This window comes from Humulus lupulus, chromosome 1, assembly GCF_963169125.1.
Source record: "Humulus lupulus chromosome 1, drHumLupu1.1, whole genome shotgun sequence".
NCBI lineage: Eukaryota > Viridiplantae > Streptophyta > Magnoliopsida > Rosales > Cannabaceae > Humulus > Humulus lupulus.
This window is the reverse complement of record NC_084793.1, coordinates 292,329,353-292,347,960: the sequence shown is the minus strand read 5'-3', so window position 1 is coordinate 292,347,960 and position 18,608 is coordinate 292,329,353. Positions and strand designations below refer to the sequence as shown.

Here is an 18,608-nt window from a genome sequence, read left to right as displayed (position 1 = left end):
ACAAAAAGCATAATTTAAATTCAAGTGTGTATGTGCCAATTCTTATTTGGATTTGTTATGTAATATGTTTTGTACTGATGTAATATGTATTTGTACCAGCTTACGGCTTGGTTATGTTAATCTTTTGTACCAGCTTACGGCTTGGTTATGTTAAAATATATTTGGTTACAATGAGATTCTTTTATTGTTGAGGTTGAAAATTTGTTGTGGTATTTTTGAAAACGCGATCTTCCTTCTTCACCGGCTCCGACTCCCTTCTTCGATTGGAATCTTGAATCTACGAAGTGAATAAAGCATCGGGGTTAACTGCAAAAAAACTCTTTGATACTTAAGTCAGATAAGTGTTTGTTCAAGCAGAGTAACTGTAACGTTTCAAATTCCCTAATAAAACTTAGTGTCTTGAATAGGGGGCAGGAAGGAAATAATTAGATTAACTATGTGTCTATGTGATTATATGTATGATTATGTGGATTATGTGAGCTATATTATGATATGACTATTATAGCAAGTTTAGATGTATTAAGCATATATGTGGGCCCGTTTCTTGTTATAATGGTATTTTCGTAATTTTGACTCATTGATGGTATATTTTTAAATATATGTGTTTTAGGATTGAGACCACATTATTATGTGGATATATTTGAGTTATTCGGCATGAGGCTATCCTAGTGAGCAAGTTAGCAGTTTAGTCACAACGGGGTCAAATACCCGACTCAGGGTGAACCTAGGGGTATTTTGGTAATTTAGTATTTTGGTATGCAATCATGAAAACTTGATTTTTGGCAAAAATGATGTTTTTTCGATGCAATTTCGATGCTCTACACTGAAATTTGATGAAAACTTTGGAGGTTCACATTATTTCACTCAAATGTCCGTTTAAGATTTTTTTTTTTAATTTTGGTATTTTTTCATGATCTACAATATTAGAGTGAGAGAGTGATGCAATGAGAGACATTAGAGAGAGAGAGAGTTCGGACTAAGAGAGAAAATAAGTGTTTGAATGTTAGGGGTATTTTTGTCCAAAAAATTAAAATTGTCATTTATTTGGGATAGTAACTTATGTTGGCATATTAAAAAAATTCACTAGGTTATCATGTATAATACATAAAATTTCCCTATACTAATTAACACATAGTCTATGACTCTATAACATGATTCCTCTTTTCATTTTATTCTTATTTGAAAATAAATAAATATTAAATGTTCTTCTTATTTTATTCCTCGTTACACATTTGGTGCAGTCAAATGTCTCTACTGTTAAGTCTCATTTAAAACGACTTCGATGGTTACATGTCAATTTCTAATTGGTTGAAAATTATTAAATATTTTTAAAATAATCTAAAAATTGTTTTAAAAAATGTAATTATTTAAAATAATATAAAATTCATTATAAAGTTATTAAAAATAAAAATTATTATAATAAAACAAAATATAGAAAATAATTAAAAAGTTAGTACATTACTAGGATTTATCGGGTAATAGAAAGTTATTTGGTGATTACTTGGGGATATTGGAATTAATTGGGAAATATGGTGTTAATTGAGATTGGCGGGAAATGGTGGTCAAAGACCATTTTGCCCTTGAGGGCATTAAGGAACTAAGTAAAAGCTAGGGGCGTTGTGGTCCTTTCCCTAACCTTGGACAGACTTAGGCTAGTAGAAGCCTTCAGAAACCAGCAAAAACACTCAATAGCTCTCCTTGTTTTCTCTCTCTCGTTTTCTCTCCCTCCCTCTTAGTGGGTTGAGCTCTTTTAATTTTTTAGGAGAATTGGCTTGGGAAATTGAAGGTTTGGAGCTAGGAATTTGATTAAGAGCAGCTTGGAGTCGTAATCACACAGCTGGGGTAAGGTTTAACCTGTGTTTTGTTGTGAATTTATGGTTGGTTTCTTAGTGTTCAGCTCAAGATGGGATTTTGGGTTTCAATGGAGTTTTAATGAAGTTAGAAGTGTTATATTGTTGCCTATGATGTGTTATTGATAGTCCTAGGCTTAATTGAGACTTTTGGTACAAAACTGCCCTTGAAGGGCTTTGGGAGAGTGTTTTGACCCTAGGGGCATAGTGGTCATTTTGAGCAAAAATCAGTGACTTAGTCACCTTTCCCCTCTGCTGAAGTAATCACAAAACAGAGCATCATCTCTTTCTCTTTATCTTTCTCTCAGTTTCTCTCTTCCTCTCCCTATTTTGGTTTGAATTTTTTAGGAAATTAATGGAGACCTTAAGCTTGGAATGAAGGCTTGCTTTGGGGCTTGATTAGTTGCAGATAGGAGGGCATAATCACCATTGTGGTAGGCTTCAAACTCTATTTTTGATTGAGTTTTGTTTTAGTTTTTATGTTCTTGAGCTTTAAGATTCAAGGTTTTGGATTTTAGTTTTTAGTGGTGTTTTGATTGTGTTTGAACTTGGGTTTTGATGAGGTTGATGTATTGATGAAGTTTTGGGGTTAAATTATAAGTTTGGATGGTGTTTAGATGAGGTTTTAGTGATTGGAACTCAGGGGAAAACGCAGGGGAAGAACCAGAAGGTTCTGGGGTGTAGAGTTGGCGCCCCAGCACCACTTTTGGGCACCCCAGCGCTAGTCAAGGGAGGGCAAATGGGTGCTCTCTGACTTGGGGGTAGCGCCCCATCGCTATCCATGGTGCCCCATCACTATACATGTTTCAGCAAAGCCCATTTTTAGGGCTTGGGAGGACTTTGGGGGCTTGGGGGATGGTTCCACTACCCCGTTGGGTGGATTGGAAGTCCCGAGAGCACGGGAATGGTCCTGGAGTTTGTTTTTAAGGATTGAATCTTATGAGATTATTATTTTATGGTTGTGACTAGGTTACCATTAGGGCTCGGGACAGGATCGTGCTCGAGGGTCGTTCATTGGTAACTTGTGCTTGGGCTAAAGGTAAGAAAACCGCACCCAATATGTGAGGCATGTGATGCATGTGATTATGGCATGGCATGAATGTTGAATATGGAATTGATCAGAGCTTGAGTCTCTGTAAATGTGCATGATCATAATTATGCTCATTATTATTGATGAAGCATGTCGAGTGTTCTATATTTGGAAATCTGTTGCATTATGAATGCTGGAATACATTGGTTATTTGAGTAACGCACTGACTTGTTAGTTAGAAACGACAATGGTGTTTAATGCTGGTCGTGAAGCTATGACTTATTAGTCATGATCGACAATAGTACTGAGCGTTGGTTGTATGGAATTGACTTATGAGTCAAGAGCGGAAATAACACATTGGACGTTGGTCGATATGATTAGATCTAATCAACATGAGCATTATATGCTCGACCGACCTATTGGTCGAAGAAAACTAAAGCACTTGGCTAGTTTATGGCTAGATACTCAGAGCCAGGGCTAAAACGCTCAGGTGACTTGATAGTCACATGGCTTAGGGCGCAAAACCCCAAGATGTCTTATTAGTCATCTATTCAAGGCATAGGATCCTAGAACGACTTAATAGTCATTTATTCAGGGCGCAGGACCCCAGAACGACTTGATAGTCATTTATTTAGGGCACAAGACCCCAGTCATTTATTCAGGGCACAGGACCCCAGTCATCTATTCAGGGCACATGACCCCAGTCATTTATTCAGAGTACAGGACCTATAACGCCCTAAACTTCAGGGGTCGTTACGGTGTGCATTTTAAACAATGCTAAACTCGCTAATCGAGTCATTTGGCCATTATCGTGTGACTAAGTATGATCAGCGGTTTAGGGTTAAAAATTTTGGTTGAGATACAACATTTCACTAAAACGTTTACTGTATACATTGGGATCCCAAAAATATAATTTAAAAGTTAATTACAACAAAAGATTTACAACCAGCCGACCAAAGTGGCAAAATAGGGTTTAACCCTAGTTCCTTTTTAAACCCTCGGTCGTGGCGGACGAGCAGTTGCATATGTACACATCGTCACCTAAGCTCTCCAACTCAAGGATGGTCCAGCTTTCTTTTGCCTTTACTTGCATCACATAGCACCCGTGAGCTAAAGCTCAGCAAGAAAACTTAATATGCTCATGAACAAGTAATAACATGTTACTAAGTCATAACGGGCATGCCTAGCAGTAATAACCCTACTCATGCATGCAAGCAAGTACAAATAAATGTTTGTGAAGTCCTGCGCTCTGAGTAGATGACTAATAAGTCTCTCGCTCTAAGGTAGATGACTAATAAGTCTCTCTGAGGTAGACGAGTAATAAGTCTCTCTCTGAATAGTAGACTAATAAGTCACTATCTAAATAGATGACTGATAATTCTATCTTTGTATAGATGACTGATAAGTCTATCTCGATCAGATGACTGATAAGTCTATCTCGGTCAGATGACTGATAAGTCTATCACGGTCAGATGGTTGATAAGTCTATCACGGTCAGATGACTGATAAGTCTATCTCGGTCAGATGACTGATAAGTCTATCCCGGTCAGATGATTGATAAGTCTATCCCAGTCAAATGACTGATAAGTCTATCCCAATCAGATGTCTGATAAGTCTATCCCGATCAGATGAATGATATGTCTATCCTGGTCAGATGACTGATAAGTCTATCTCTGAGGTCCCATACTGTCCTAGCCATGTGACGTGTAGGTCACCTTATCCTTTTGGCTCTGGCTCTAAATAACTAGCCTTTAGACTAGACAAGTGCTTTTGTTTTTCATCGAACTTAAGGTCGGTCAAGCATTTCGTGCTTCTGATGATAATGCTTATGTCGATTAGATCTAATCTTTTCGACTTGCATTAAACACGCTAATACCGTTCTTGACTCATAAGCCAATATCATACGAACAGTGCTCAATACTACTGCCGAACCTAACTAATGAGTCACAGCTTCACAGTTAATACTGACACCATTGTTGATTCTGACTAATAAGTCAGTACCATTTGCAGATAGCAAATTGCCAAGAACTTGATATGCATTCCAGATATACAAATAGAGCACTCAACATGCTACATCAAAAACCATGCATGTCACATATGGGTTGCAGTTTTCTTACCTCTGGTTTGAGCGAGAAATAACAAATGAACGACCCTTGAGAACAATCGATCATTTAATCCCTTAGCAATCACCTAGTCATAACCAAATATGGAATCTAATTAATGAAAATGAGAAATAAAAGGTTCTTGACCTAAACCTCACTCCCGGAACCTCGAATCATACTCAAACAGTTAGTAGATTCGATCCCGAATCTTAGGAATTGAAACCCCGAGCCAAAAACCCTCAAAAGTGCCCAAAATATGCATCAGGAAAAGTAGGGTAGCGCTACAGCGCTGCCCCCCTAGCGCCTCAGCGCTACAACCAGAATTGGTTTGCCCAGGCTAGCGCTGTAGCACCCTCCCTTGGGTGCTATAGCGCTAGAACCAGGCTGAACCAACCCTGGTTCTTCCTCCTTCGAGTTTTCCATTTCCAACTTTCAAAACATGCTTCCAAACCTCATTCAAACTCCCAAATGAACCCAAATACCCAACACACAAGTCCTAGGCATCATAACCCAAGCAACTTTTGCCAAAAACTCCCATCAATTCTCAATTTTCAACTTCAAAACTCCAACTAAAACTTAATAAGAAAATAGAGTAAAACATAAGTTCTAATGGCTAGAAACTTACATCAAGCTCAGGATCACACCCTCTTCAATGGTAGAACATAACCCTAGATCATCAAGGTTTGGTTCCTCAAAATGAGCTTCAAAATTCAAAGAGAAATGAAGAAGAAATGATGAACGGAAGAGGAAGAAGTTGATGCTCTGTTTTGGTTTCTATTTTCTACAGCCTTCTTAAATGATATATATCCTTTAGGTCAAAAGACCAAAATGACCCCAAGCTTAAATAAAACCCTAAATAGCCACCAAGGGCAAAATCGTCATTTCCCGTCTATCTCGTTAATCATAATTAACACCCTCCAATTCCTGTTATTCTCAATATTCTCAAATGCTAATAAATCATATCTCATTACCCTTTAATTCCTGGTAATGAACTAATCATCAAATCACCCTGAGACTCACCCCGAGCCCTGAAATTAACCCTGTTATAACCAAACTGATAACTTGCATTCAAAGATCGTCTCATGCCGAATGGCTCGAACAAATCCACATTATAATGTGGTCTTATTCAAAATTCACCAACATGCATGAAAATAAACAAATATGCCCCCAACGGGCCAAATTACCAAAATGCCCTTATAATGAAAAGTGGACCCATATGCATGCATTTAACATCATATAATAATACAATTCACATAAACATTCGTATAATCATTTAATGGTGTAATAAATCAATTATGGCCCTCCCGGTGTGACAGTCAGTATCTCGTGATCCGTAGGGGGAAAGACCGGGTAAAGCTGTGCAATCCCACATCGACTGGGGAAGGTCAAGTGTGATGAATCTAAGACTGTGTAGGTATGGGACTACATAGCTGAAGATGGCTTAAATGGATTGATGGGTACTACCTATATCAGCAAGATGCATCTTCTTTTCAGTAGCCCATCACTTGAGAACTCCAAACTTAAGCGTGCTTGACCTGGAGTAATCTCAAGATGGGTGACCTCCTGGGAAGTTTTTCCAGGAACCGTGCGAGTGAGGACAAAATGACTTAACAACCATCTATTCAGGGCGTAGGACCCCATAATTATTTATTTGTACTTGCCTGCATGCATGAATAGGATTATTACTGCTAGGCATGCTTATTATGATTTTGTGACATATTATTATCTGCTTATGAGCATGTTTAAGTTTTCTTGCCGAGCCTCGGCTCACGGGTGCTATGTGGTGCAGGTAAAGGTAAAAGAAAACTGGACCATCCTTGAGTTGGAGAGCTTAGGTGACGATGTGTACATATGCGACTGCTCGACCACCACGGCCGAGGTTTAAAGAAGAACTAGGGTTAAACCCTATTTTTCTGCTTAGGTCGGCTGGTTGTAAATCTTTTATTGTAATTAACCTTTTAAATGCATTTTGGGATCCCAATGTATAGAGTAAACGTTTTAGTGAAACATTTGTATCTTTGACCAAAAATTTTAACCCTAAACCGTTAATCACATTTAGTTACCCGATTATGGTCAAATGACTCATTTAACGAGTTTAACACTATTTAAAATACACAGTGTAACGGTCCCTGGGTAGTAGGGCGTTACATTACTATTGTGCCTATTTCATTGCAATTCCATATTGTTTCTGGCAAACTATTAAAATTAGTGACGCCGAAGAGAACCTCTTGATGGAAAGAGATTTCTTCCATGAGTCTAAAGATTTGGCTATCAGTATCTGGATAGTTTGCAATCCCTATTGTATGCAGATTATGTCTTGCTTGTGCTTTACGATGGATATGGACCCAAATGTCGCTGCAGTTCGGGCAATGTGGGGTGATTGGAAGGAAGAGGATGTCCTCAAAGCGTGTAGGGAAACAATGAAAAGGTTTACTTCTCAACATCTTCCATCAACATCTTCCATCCTATGTCATTTCCCTTTCTGATGAAGAGATCAAGAGGGCAATCTCGGAAAATCAAACGACACATGAGAAGCATTGTTCTGTCCCGGAGGCCATAAGCAGAAGAGTGTCTTCCGTTGAGATTCCCAAAGTTGCACTTAATATTAGTTCCCAACATATTCGTTCCGTGAATTTGTGGGTTGCTGCTTTGAGATCATCCCAACGAACCGTGGGTTCATCTGATCCTTAGAAGAAGAGGAAAGCTCATTCTGCTGGTTCTGATGATGACTCAGATGGTGGGGCTGCTCTAGGGTCCCAGTTTAAGTTTAAAATGAAAGAATCTACCAGTCTATTGGCAACTAAATCTTTTGGCTCAGGTTCGAGTCCTGCATCTCTTACATTGTCTAGTTCTATAACTGCATCCGCTGGCCAGGGAGAGTGGCACACATGATCATTCAGATTATTGCCCCAGTTTTGGGAGTGTCAAATGCCCCTCAAGTGTCTTTGGCCATTCGTGGTTCCACGGGAGCACCTTATAGTTTGGTTCCTGGGCCTTCTTCTGCGCTTGAATCCCTAAGTGTGAGGTCTTCTCCAACTCCATCATGCCTGATTGCACGAGTTTTGGCAACTAATGTTGTTGCCCTTTTTGTGCCTTCTGCTAGAATTTTAGTTTCTGTCGTTTCAGTTGGTGCCCTTATTTCGCAGGGTGGCCACTCTGTGAGTCTTGGCGTGGCCAAGAGAGGTTCGACTTCTTTGAAGAAAAGCCAATTCCTCGATAATCTTTTTGCTAGTGTGGATGAGTCTTCAGAAGAGACAGATACAGTTAACTATCCCAAAGGTGGAGGCCCGGAAGTAAGTTCTGTCGTTGGAGTTTCTTCTACTCCATCTCTCCCATTGCTCCCCATTTCCTCCAGTTTTGACTCGCCAACAGAGTTTTTAAACCAGCTGGGTTCGACTGTGGTAAACACCCCTATCTTTCTATCAAGTGAGCTGGATGGTGATGAAGAAGGAAGTGTTGATGTGTTAGTGGCTTCGACTGAGCCTGAGAGGCAAGGTATTTGTGTGAACATTGTTGCCTCAGCTGTGCCAAGTGGCTCAAATGTGAGTTACTCACCAAGGATCACATCTATGTGCATTATTGTGATGTCCATTCCAACTTTGTGCCAAGCAGAAGAGACAAGCATCATGGCAGAAGCGCCTATTACGTCTACCGAGCCTTAGGGAGTGATTATGGTTGATGCCCCTCCTACCTCTACTGTTGAAAGAAAAATGGAGACAGTTGCAGTCAGCAGAGGCGTTGGTGTGATGATGCATGATGCTGGAGATGAGGATATACTGCGAGCGACTATTGTGCAATATCCAAATGAGTTGGTTGCACACATGGATGACCTTCGCAAGGAAAAGGAGGCGATGTGTGAGCATCTGATACTGGTAAGTTTCCATACACTCAGAGTGTAATTTCCCTTAATTATATAAAGCTAATTGTAGTTTATATAAATTTGTAGGGTTGTTATTATGCGGATGTGATAATCAACAGACGATAACATTAGACAGTGACAGAGGGCCAGTTGAAAAGGAATGCAGAGCTGGAAGCTCAGTTGGTGGAGGTGCGACAAGCTTTGGAGTGAGAAAGAGAATTAAGATTAAAGAACGAGAAAATAGTTGAGGAGATGTCAGAGGAGGCTGATGGCCATGCGGCGAAGTTGGTCAATGCGAAGATGGAGAAGAAGAAGGTTAAATAGGATAAGTTGGCAGTGCAAAGGAAGTTGGATTTAGCTGAGGAATTAGTGAAGATTTTGTGGGGGAAGATTGAGGAAGCGGATAAGCTTCGTGTGATGGCAATCGCGGAGAATGACACGACGACTCTGGTCGTGGGGGATTCGCAAGAAAAACTGAAGGTAGTGGAAGGACAGGTGAATGACCTTCTACAAAGTATCGAACAAGTCCACGTGGAAAAAACTCGGGAGCATATACATGACCGAGAGATTGCAGAAAAAGTCAATATCCGAATCGGGAGGTAGAGTTGGCCAAGTATTTACATGCCATTCTAAATGATGACAAACGATCATTGGTGCAGAGAGAGACATGCTAGTGCACTAATGTGAGTCTTTCAATATCGTACTTGGCGATAATGATTTGGATCATTATTTAGGAAAACTTGTTCCAGACAACTTTTTAAGAATACATTGTAAGCAAAACACATTATTTTATTAAGACGGATGCGGAAGCAAGTAAAGAAAGATAGAAGGTGAGAAATCAGAAGACAAGGTCTTCCTATCTTAGCTTCTGCTAAGAACAAATTTAAATGGTAAACAGGCGAGAAAAGTAGTTGGCCTTCGTCCAATCACAGAAAGACTTTTCTTGTCACTTTCTAACCCGCTCATTATCTATAAATAACACTTTATGATATGTTATTTGGGGGAGGTTTTGGACACATTGCTATTATTCATATCTGATTTTTCTTGCAATATTACTATGCTTGAATAAACACTCATGTGACTTAAACATCAGAGTGTCTTTGCGGGTACCTCTAGGCAATTCTACAGTCATTAGAGATCTCATCTCGGTCGAAGAAGATTAGAGAATCAATAAGACGTGTGAGGATACTTCCAGAAATAGAAAGATCAAAATTGTTGCATCAACATTTATATTAATTGAAGAGCTCGTTACTTAGAGAGAAGGAGAGTGAATTTTTATATTTTAATTTATTTATTTTTAAAGTTTATAGCTTATCAATTCTTTATTTGATTATCAAAGGATTTAGAAGACAATCAATTAGAATTTCTTTGTTAATAGGATTTTACTGGACTTTCTTTTTAAGTATTTTTTTTTTATGAACTCTTTTTGTCTAATTTTTCAGAGGTGGCTTTTTTATTATTGGTCACATAGACTTTTTTATTATTGGTCACATAGGACAGACAAATAGCTTTTTAAATGAAATCGATCTCTCCACATCTATTGTATTTTCCCATCAATGTGATACATTCACTCTTTAAAAAGTAGGTCTAAAATTAATATGGTGGATGAGTCATAATCTATGAGCATTGATGGTAGAAACTGGTTTTTCTGTGGCCCACTTTATGTTTATTTAATGCATACATTTGCTGTAGTATCATAAATAAATAAGTTATATTTAAAAAAAAAAACAGATGGAGAGAATCTCAGATAGAGAAATAGCCAACTAATGTGGGCATATCTGTTCTATATTGTCCATTTGTCCCTGTAAAACTTTGGACTTTGACACATTTAATATTTTATATAATATGCAGAATATTAGCTATTTTTGTTCTTGATTTCTTAGTTGATCTTTAAGTAAATGAAATATTTCCTTAAAAAAAATATTAGCATCAAAAAAATAAAATATGACAACTAGGCTTCCAACTTAATTGACAGGTTATTCTTATTAGTCATACAAGGCTGCAACAAATACAAATTAAAGATTTATATATATATAAAAAAATTGTTAATTAGTATGATAAGATACGTATGTTTTATAAGATTATGTTATCTGGAATAGTCATGTTTATACTCTTTCTTCATAAGACTCATTCTCTTGGAAGTTACTATATAAATATATCAATTTATATAGCAGTTTAGATTGTAGAGAAGCTGTGTTTTTTGTCAGTTTTCTAAGTTCTAACTTTCACAATTGACATCTCCAACAATTGACAAGGATTATATATGAATGTTCATTTAAAATTTCTTCTAGACGCTTGAGAAATGCTGTATAATAATAATAATGAAGTCATCCCAAAGAAAAAGTTGGCAAATCAATATAGTGAGATCACTGAGATGACTATAGTCTCTCCAAATAAACCACTCATATAATGCAAACTAATCACACATAAGAGGTTAACTATGTATGAATTTACAAATAAACCAATAATAGATGGCAAACTAACACACACCATATTTTCCTAAAAAAAACCCTCTATTTTATAGAAGTTAATTTTCCACCGTTCAAAGTTTAAACTTTTGTATAATTATACAAAAGGAAATATCACATAATGTAAATAATACCACATGGTAGACTTTAGGTGGAAAGTAATTAGCTGAAGAAAAAAAAACATATGTATTAAATGTTAAAGATAATATAATGTCATATTCACTTAACCTATATATCATGTCATGTTGATGAATCATAATAATATTGTTAAACTAAGTTAATAACTTGATAACAACAAGCTGATCAGGTGATAAATCATATTGCTCATCAAAAATAAAAGAAAAAATTGATGAAAAAAATATCATTTGGGTCCATCAATTTTCAGTTCCTCTAGTTTATATGGAAAAATAACTATCAATACTAACGAAAAAAATTTGTAGTAAGAGATTGAAATATTTTCTATTTATGAAAATGGCTTGTTTTTAACTAAATAAGATTCACATCTACAAAAGAAAAAAAGGATGATAATTACTGTTACACTTTGTATGATCAAAATGCTAGTAATTTGAGCAAGTTGATACCCTTTTCATAATTTTTACATTACACAAGTCAACTAGCCCTTTTCTAGAAGTAAATAGTGTTTTGTGAAGAAAAAAAATCATCTCTTACTAATAATATTAATAGAAGAACTCTTCACAAGCACAAATTTTCTTGACCAATCCAATGATATTGTCATTTTCATTGCCAAGTAAATTCTTTTGGAATATTCTATTTTTAAAAGTGGGAAAAGTAAAAAAAGGAAGATTAAAAAGATGATAAGTTTTAATAGATGGTAGGAGTAGAAGATAGAAAAAACCACAAACCATAATGGACATCGGAGTATTGAACAAGTTTTTTCATCCTCACCAAACCCAAACCGATTGTCAAATCATAAATAATAAAATAATTATAATTTTTTTTATTAAATTACAAAATTGGCCTTCTTTCTTTCTAGAATTCAAATCAATGACTTTCATCTTTGTAAAAGATAATAATAATAAAACGCAGCAGGGCTTTTATTTAGAATAGGTTTTGTAGAAGAAAGAGAGCTTTTACCCATCTCAGGTTCAGAGCCTTTCTCTCATTCTTTTCCTATCCACGCTTTCTCATCTGTATCAGACTTCTTCACATCTTCACTCAGATTACAAGCATTTTGATCTCAAATAACGGTCAGGTACTGCCATCTCTCTCTCTCTCTGCTCTGGTTTTGTAGTTCTTCTGCATGAAATGTTATTGGAATTTGAAGAAGAATGTATAAATATAGTTGTGGAATCTTGTACAAAATTCAAACTTTTTTCCTGGGTTAAGTGTGTATTTGGGTCTTTCTTCTCTTCATTCCTCCCTTTTCCATACCACATTTTCATTCTTTTGTGAACACAATTGTTATTGTCTAAAGCCTTACAAAGTCCAAATCGGGTTCCATGAAAGATATATGTATATATTATATGTATATGTTTTATACTTGACCCTCCTTTCTCATGTCCATTCTCTCTGTTCTTTTCCCAGATAGCTTTCTCTTTCTTCTTAGTAGTTGGATTTGTTGCTATGATGGTTGTTCGAAAGTGTATGAATTTCATGTTATTTTGTTAAATTTATGTCAATATCTTTCTCCAAAATCTTAAAATTATCAACATTTTTAACTCAAGTTGCTTGAAACCTATAATATCAGTGAATAGATTTTAATTTATGGTTATTTTGTCTTTAACATCTGAATAATAAGCTTCTGGCCAGTATATAAGTATAAATTTACTTTATAATTGTGAGTATGTATTATCTCTAATCACTGGTTAATTTAAAATTGCATGTTCTTGTTACAAACTATCCAAATGAATTGTTTTGTGCCTACCAATGTTTTTTGCTGTATATATAGTTTATTTCTCTAAAAATTAGTTTCAGTTTGGTAGAGTTTCATTATAGTAAGTTAATAACTTGTCCTTTGTAATATGATATGCTCTTATATGGGTTTTGTATCTTTCTTGAGAAAGCAATGGATACGTATTTTAATCTTTTGTATTATTTTTAATGCTCATATATGATACACGAGGTAAACTTGGATTGGATTCATATTTCTAATGAACTCAGTTCATTACTGGGTTTTAGGAATCATTATATTATACCATGTATGTATATACTTATATAGAAGATATCTCTTGAGGTTTTAACTTCTTTTACCTTAGATATCTTCTTCCTCCTTTTTCCATATATTCACCCTCACTACTTTTTCTTTTCCAAGATTCAAAGCCTTTGAGTATTGTTTATTTTCTAAAATATTATTAAGATAGTCGAACCCAAAGTCAATTTTCTAACTCAAGTAGCACAATCCATCTTCTAATTTGGCATTTGCTATTTTGTGATCTGCAATGTCACTGTGATTGAATGTTTTCTTTTTCTATATTGTAATTTTGAACATTGTTAGTGTCTCATCTAACTACTATTATTTTACAAGTAATAAATGATTTTTGGGTTAAACTTTAACTTTTGAAACTCGTTGCTTTTGTTTGATTGTGAAGAGATGTTGAATCATCATGTTTGTTATGCATTAGATGTTTGAAAATTAAGAATATTTACATCAATTTGGGATAGGATTATACTCAATTTTCATCTTCTTGTTCTGTATTTGTACTCTCTGAATCTATTGCATTTTGTAGACCAGCAGGTACATTTTGTTGACTAAGGATGATATAGTTACGTTTGTTGAAACTTGGATCCCATACACAAACAAATTTGAAACAAAACTTGTAAATAAAGTAAATTTTCTTACTCATTTATTGTGCATGTTTTTTTTATTTCAAAACATCCACTATCCATCTTCTTCTTTGGCTTTTGAAAACAATACTAAAACAATTGTCTTTTCTTTTGGCATTGGAGGTGTGAGGTGTCAATATTGGTAAGGATTTGTTGACTAAAGCAAATTAAGAGGGAATTGCTCTAAAATTTAGAGTTTATTGCTTCTTTATTTTTATTATGCATGATCCAATTGCACCATTTGAAAACCTCACTAGAGTATTTTCCCCCTACATCAAAATTTACTTTACTTTCTTCTTCTTCTTCATTTGCACCTTAAATACAAAGAAATGTCACATTTTGTTTATGATTACGTGTGTTGTGTCATTTATAGATAATGAAATTCTCTATCAGCAGCCTCAACTTTCAAGCTTTCATCATCGCCTTATTCCTCTTCATATCTTATTCCTCCGCACTCAAGGTTTTTCCTTTTGCCTTAATCTAACTACTTTCTTTAAAATTATTTTTGTGATTTTCTTTCTCTTGTTAATTTTCTTAGTTACTGAATAGATTGGTGAAAGCTGTTCCAAAGACAGCGAGTGTGATTCTGGATTGCGCTGCGAAAATTGCCCAGCTAATGGAAATACTCGGTCTAGATGTACTCGGATTCAGCCAATCATCCCAACTTCAAAGGTCTTTTTTGTATTTTTGTTTTTGAATTTCTCTTTCACTTTATTTATATGTTTATTCATTTATTTATTAAAAATTGTAAATAGGTGAAAAATTTGCCATTTAATAAGTACTCATGGTTGACGACCCACAACTCGTTCGCTAGAGCCGGAGATAAATCGGCCACTGGGTCATTCCTGGTCACACCTATGAATCAGGAAGACACTGTTGCTTCTCAGCTCAATGTAAGATTTGTTTTTTCTTCTTTTATGGGTTAAATTTTTATTTGGGAAACTCACTAGTCATATCCACAAATAGTTTTGGAGTAAAATTTACAAAAGCACATGTTTTGAAATGAGAAGAAAAACATGTGGTACAAAAAATTTAGGATTTAGAAAAAAAAAAAAGAAAAGAAAGTGAAATGAATAATTGAGATAGAAAAGGACATAAATCGAAAAGTGTAATAGTGAAGTGTAATTGTGGGACCTCTCTTTCTTTTCTTTTCACTTTAAATTTTCATGATGCGGGTGGGGTCTGTATTTGATTATTTTAGTCCATGTTTGGCTGTCCCTTAGCTTTAAAATCAAGCATTTAAGCCAGTCTGTATTTTTCTCCTTTTGTTAACAAGTTATTATAAGTGTTCCAACTAATCCACTTGAGATTAGTCTCATCTTTCATCAGTCGTGCACTTATTCTAGCCCACCACATGTACAAAATTTTGTCCTGGAACATATGCTTCATTCTTTCCTTTTTAGCATAAAATTTTGGAATTAAACTCTGCTTTTTTATTTATTTATTTAAAGATATCATTTTGATAAGAATCAATTGTTCTCTTTATTATTTTTCCTTTTTGATAGAATGGAGTGAGGGGGCTCATGCTAGATATGTATGACTTTCAAAATGACATTTGGTTATGTCATTCCACTGGAGGCAAATGTTACAACTTCACAGCATTTGTAAGTGTCACAAACAAATATTAAATAATGAAGTTTTTGTTTAATTTAGTTTTGGCTGTGAACTGTTTTTTCTTTTCTTTTCTTTTCCTTTTAGCAACCTGCCATTAACGTGCTGAAAGATATCAAATCATTTTTGGACAAAAACCCATCAGAGATTGTCACCATTTTTATTGAGGACTATGTGACGTCTTCTAAGGGATTGTCAAATGTGTTCAACACCGCTGGCCTAAATAAATATATGTTCCCAGTTTCTCGGATGCCAAAGAATGGTGGAGATTGGCCAACGGTTGATGATATGGTTCAGAAGAACCAAAGATTGGTTATCTTTACCTCAAAATCAAGTAAAGAAGCTTCTGAAGGAATTGCTTATGAGTGGAACTATGTGGTAGAAAATCAATGTGAGTTTTTTAATAGCATGTGTAGTGAAGTTCTCTTTGTTCTTAAAACATAGTTCTTTTGCATTAATTTGGTGGAATTGATCAATTCTTACGCATTTGACCAGATGGAAATGGCGGGATGATGTCTGGTTCGTGCCCAAACCGTGCTGAATCATCTCCTATGAACACAAAATCCAGATCACTAGTTTTAGTGAATTACTTCCCCAACAATCCGAATGCCTCCGCGGTTTGTTCAGATAATTCAGCTTCATTAGCAGCCATGTTGAAAACTTGTTCTGAAGTAGCCGGTGCTCGGTGGCCTAACTTTATCGCTGTTGATTACTACCAGGTATGTACTTAACTACAAACATTTCTAGTCATATCTTATCTACTTAAGCAAAAACTGAGGAATAATATACTGAACTTGGAAAAGGAAAACAGAACCCTTTGTGTTATGACTTAACTAAGAAATTTGATGATTATGGCCCTTAAGTTAATGTAAATTGAAACACAAGAACACAACATATATATGTGGTTTGATCAATATAATCTACATCCACGTGTTGCGCATCAGCTTTTAAATTTCTTGATTGCAGAAAAGCGATGGTGGAGGAGCCCCAGAAGCTGTTGACCAAGCTAATGGTCATCTCACATGTGGGTGTGATAACATTTCTTTTTGCAAGGTCTGCTACTCTTTACCACTCTTTCACTGGTTTATCCATTCTAATTTCCCATTAAAACAACTTAAAAATCCTCATGAAAGATATGAATTGTTTTCTAAAGGTAGATGTGGTAAAAAAAAGTGCTTATTCCAATTAGCTAACCTGTAATATGTCACATGAACAGGAAAATGCAACCTTTGGTACCTGTGATGTTCCTCCAATTTCTCCCCCTCCACCTGCGTCTGGTAGCACGTCACCATCGCCACCATTGCAAAGCTCGTCCAACATGGCTGCATTTGATAGCAGACCAGTTCTGCTTCAGTGGTTGTGTGGTATAGTTTTGGCTACAATGCTCTCCTTTTGGTCTTAGAATTGTGAGAATTCTTCTGTAAGCCCCCTTCTAATTCTTTGAACAACGCAAAAATCCCTCTTTTTTGGCCTGATGTACTGTTTGGTTCTCTCATTCTTGAGCCGTTGTGTTTGTAAAATTTGGAGAAAATCATATCAGATACAATTAGTCACTATTGCTGGTTTACATCTTCTTTGACTGATTGATATGTGTATACAATTACCTCACTTCTATCAGCTTTAGCATATGGATAAGAATAACATAAATATATGTGTGAATGTATGTATTCATTTGTTTAAATTTCATGTGTGTATCTGAGATGTATGTACTTAGTTTGTACTTCCATGAGTTAGACTGAATGATTGAAACATCTGCACACAAGTTATTGGGCGTCATTATTTCATAATTCATATGACATGCTAAATACTTATCTTCTAGGCTAGTATGCTCTAGCCTTTCAGTATTTGGACTCTTTTTTTCAAACTTATAATTTACCAGCTTCTGAACTATGACACCCCAATTCATGACTTGGACTATACAATTAAAATTTGCATGGCATTATGGCTAGTTTCTCAGCAGAGTTCAAGATGGTCAATTCACCTAAAACAATGGCTTCTCCTCTTGATGTTGCCTGCATCTCTTTTATTAGCTGGTTCACCTTCTATTTTATCCATCTGTAATTTGTGCTATCCCCAACTCACTGTCATGCATCCATTGGGGCCAAGAGACAGTAAATAAGATGTTTAACTTGGTTAGAAAGAAAAAAACATAAAAAGTGTACCAATTGGGAGGAGGGGATATTACTTTTGTGAATCCGTGCAGGGAAGCAGATGAAGGCCGGAGTGAAGCTCCCCCAGTTCATGGAAAAGCAGAAGTTAACTTATGCTGAGCTGAAGAGACTGGAATTGCTTTGCTTGGATTAGCATCCTAAGCTAGCTTTCACACTTGTGATCATGGTTGGTACTTGATAGTAGGCCTTTTGCTTGATGTGATTCACCATAACAATCCTAGTGTAGTCATAGTGTTCTAAGTTCCGATTATTTGTATACTTCTAGACAAACATCCTGGTTCGAAGCCTTAAGGGTTTTAGTGGTCGTTTGGTATGGGAAGTTGGTAAAGTTGAAGATTGTAATTGAAATGTTTGGGAAGCTATATTATTATGTTTGGTTGTATACTAGAATTTTATCTGAATCTTCTTCAGAACATTAATATACTCTGTTTGGTTAAGCACAAATATTAAAATATTACAAATATTTTTTGCAGTAAGCACATGAATATATTAAATTAATATAATAATATATATTTTAATAAAATTATATAAAAAAATATTAAATATATTAATTTTGTAAAATTAAAATTTATTTCTTATGCAATAATAAAATATTTTATTATTTAATAAGAATATATTATTTTCCCAAAAATTAATATAAACAACACTAGATATAAAATATTTAATGTGGCAAAAACAATAATAATTACAATAAAACTGTGTGTGTATATGTACTAGGTAGAAGCAACGTGCA

The 18,608-nt window shown here is 35.5% G+C and overlaps 1 protein-coding gene and 1 long non-coding RNA gene across 4 annotated transcripts; one reads left to right on the top strand and one right to left on the bottom strand.

Annotated features, from left to right (window-relative positions):
* The first annotated feature begins 12,359 nt into the window (after positions 1-12,359).
* LOC133809809 (PI-PLC X domain-containing protein At5g67130) lies at positions 12,360-17,273 on the top strand. Of its 3 annotated transcripts, XM_062245979.1 has the most exons (10): positions 12,360-12,522; positions 13,997-14,095; positions 14,467-14,553; positions 14,643-14,765; positions 14,849-14,986; positions 15,599-15,697; positions 15,792-16,095; positions 16,200-16,423; positions 16,671-16,757; positions 16,921-17,273. In XM_062245979.1, exons 3-10 carry the CDS (start codon positions 14,470-14,472, stop codon positions 17,104-17,106), a joined length of 1,245 nt encoding a protein of 414 aa, XP_062101963.1. In that variant the 5' UTR covers positions 12,360-12,522; positions 13,997-14,095; positions 14,467-14,469; the 3' UTR covers positions 17,107-17,273. The 3 variants fall into 3 exon arrangements, with proteins under 3 accessions (XP_062101963.1, XP_062101964.1, XP_062101962.1); XM_062245980.1 differs by lacking the exon at positions 13,997-14,095 and having other exon boundaries at positions 12,360-12,517; XM_062245978.1 differs by lacking the exon at positions 13,997-14,095 and having other exon boundaries at positions 12,361-12,522.
* A 182-nt stretch (positions 17,274-17,455) lies between these two features.
* Positions 17,456-18,200, bottom strand: LOC133809846 (uncharacterized). The gene is made up of 2 exons (XR_009881586.1): positions 17,890-18,200; positions 17,456-17,785 (listed from the first exon to the last, which is right to left on the bottom strand). It is a non-coding gene; the product is annotated as an uncharacterized LOC133809846 (long non-coding RNA).
* Positions 18,201-18,608: the final 408 nt, after the last annotated feature.

Coding starts and splice junctions, on each gene's coding strand:
- LOC133809809 (XM_062245980.1), top strand. CDS start 14,470: ATGAAATTCTCTATCAGCAGCCTCAACTTTCAAGCTTTCATCATCGCC. Junction 14,554..14,642: donor CTTATTCCTCCGCACTCAAG/GTTTTTCCTTTT, acceptor GTTACTGAATAG/ATTGGTGAAAGCTGTTCCAA. Junction 16,424..16,670: donor TCGCTGTTGATTACTACCAG/GTATGTACTTAA, acceptor TCTTGATTGCAG/AAAAGCGATGGTGGAGGAGC.